Genomic DNA, 680 nt, shown 5'->3' with positions numbered 1-680 from the left:
TGGGTTCTCCGCCACCGACGTCCTGCACGGCCCCGGGCATGTCCCCCCCCCCAGTCACACAGAGCCTGGTGCAGCCCCCGGGCAGAGCAGGGGGACACGGGCATGGGGAGGGAAGGAGAAGCACTTGCTTTGGCTGAGGGAGGGGGTGGCCTGGGGCCGGCAGCAGGGCAGCAGCTTGAGGAACCGCTGCTTCAGCGCCTTCCGGGCCGGCCCAGGCACGGCGCCTGCAAGACAAGTTCCCGCGCACCGAGTGTCAGCGCCGCCCGTGCCCACGGGCTCCCCACCCAGCCCGGGGCGGGCTGCAGGGTTGGGGGTGCCCCCCACGCCACAGGCACGGGGCCCAGACGCAGCGTGGAGCATCGCGGCACACGCGGGAGGTGGGGAGCGGTCAGGTGGGGCCACAGGGACTGGGTTTGAGACAGGGCCAGGGGCTGGCACTACCCGGCTCCACCCACTCCCAACCCATAGCCCCCATCCCCGGTGCCCCTCACTCCTGACCTGCAGCCCCTGCCCCAGCCCCTGGGGCTCCCCATCCTTAGGGCCCCCCCCCCACTCCAGTGGGCCTGGCTGGGCTGCAGCCCCCACCCCTGCCCTGCCCTGCCCTGCCCTGCCCTGCCCTGGGGGAGCCTCGAACCAGGGGCCCAGGCATGCGGCAGCTTTGAGGGCACCGCAGAGCCCAG

At 73.5% G+C, this 680-nt stretch overlaps 1 protein-coding gene across 1 annotated transcript in view; it reads right to left on the bottom strand.

Moving 5' to 3' along the window:
• KCNIP2 (potassium voltage-gated channel interacting protein 2) overlaps positions 1-392 on the bottom strand; it is a 14870-nt gene extending 14478 nt beyond the window's left edge. The window contains 1 exon segment of the mRNA XM_019502723.1: positions 59-392. Within this exon segment, the coding sequence (XP_019358268.1) occupies positions 59-360 (302 nt within the window). The 5' untranslated portion in view covers positions 361-392.
• Between the last annotated feature and the right edge of the window lie 288 nt (positions 393-680).

This window comes from Gavialis gangeticus, unplaced genomic scaffold (genome assembly GCF_001723915.1).
Source record: "Gavialis gangeticus isolate Ggan-Ray unplaced genomic scaffold, GavGan_comp1, whole genome shotgun sequence".
In the NCBI taxonomy this organism is placed as follows: Eukaryota; Metazoa; Chordata; order Crocodylia; family Gavialidae; genus Gavialis; species Gavialis gangeticus.
The sequence above is the reverse complement of the archived record's forward strand: the minus strand, read 5'-3'. Positions and strand labels throughout refer to the sequence as shown.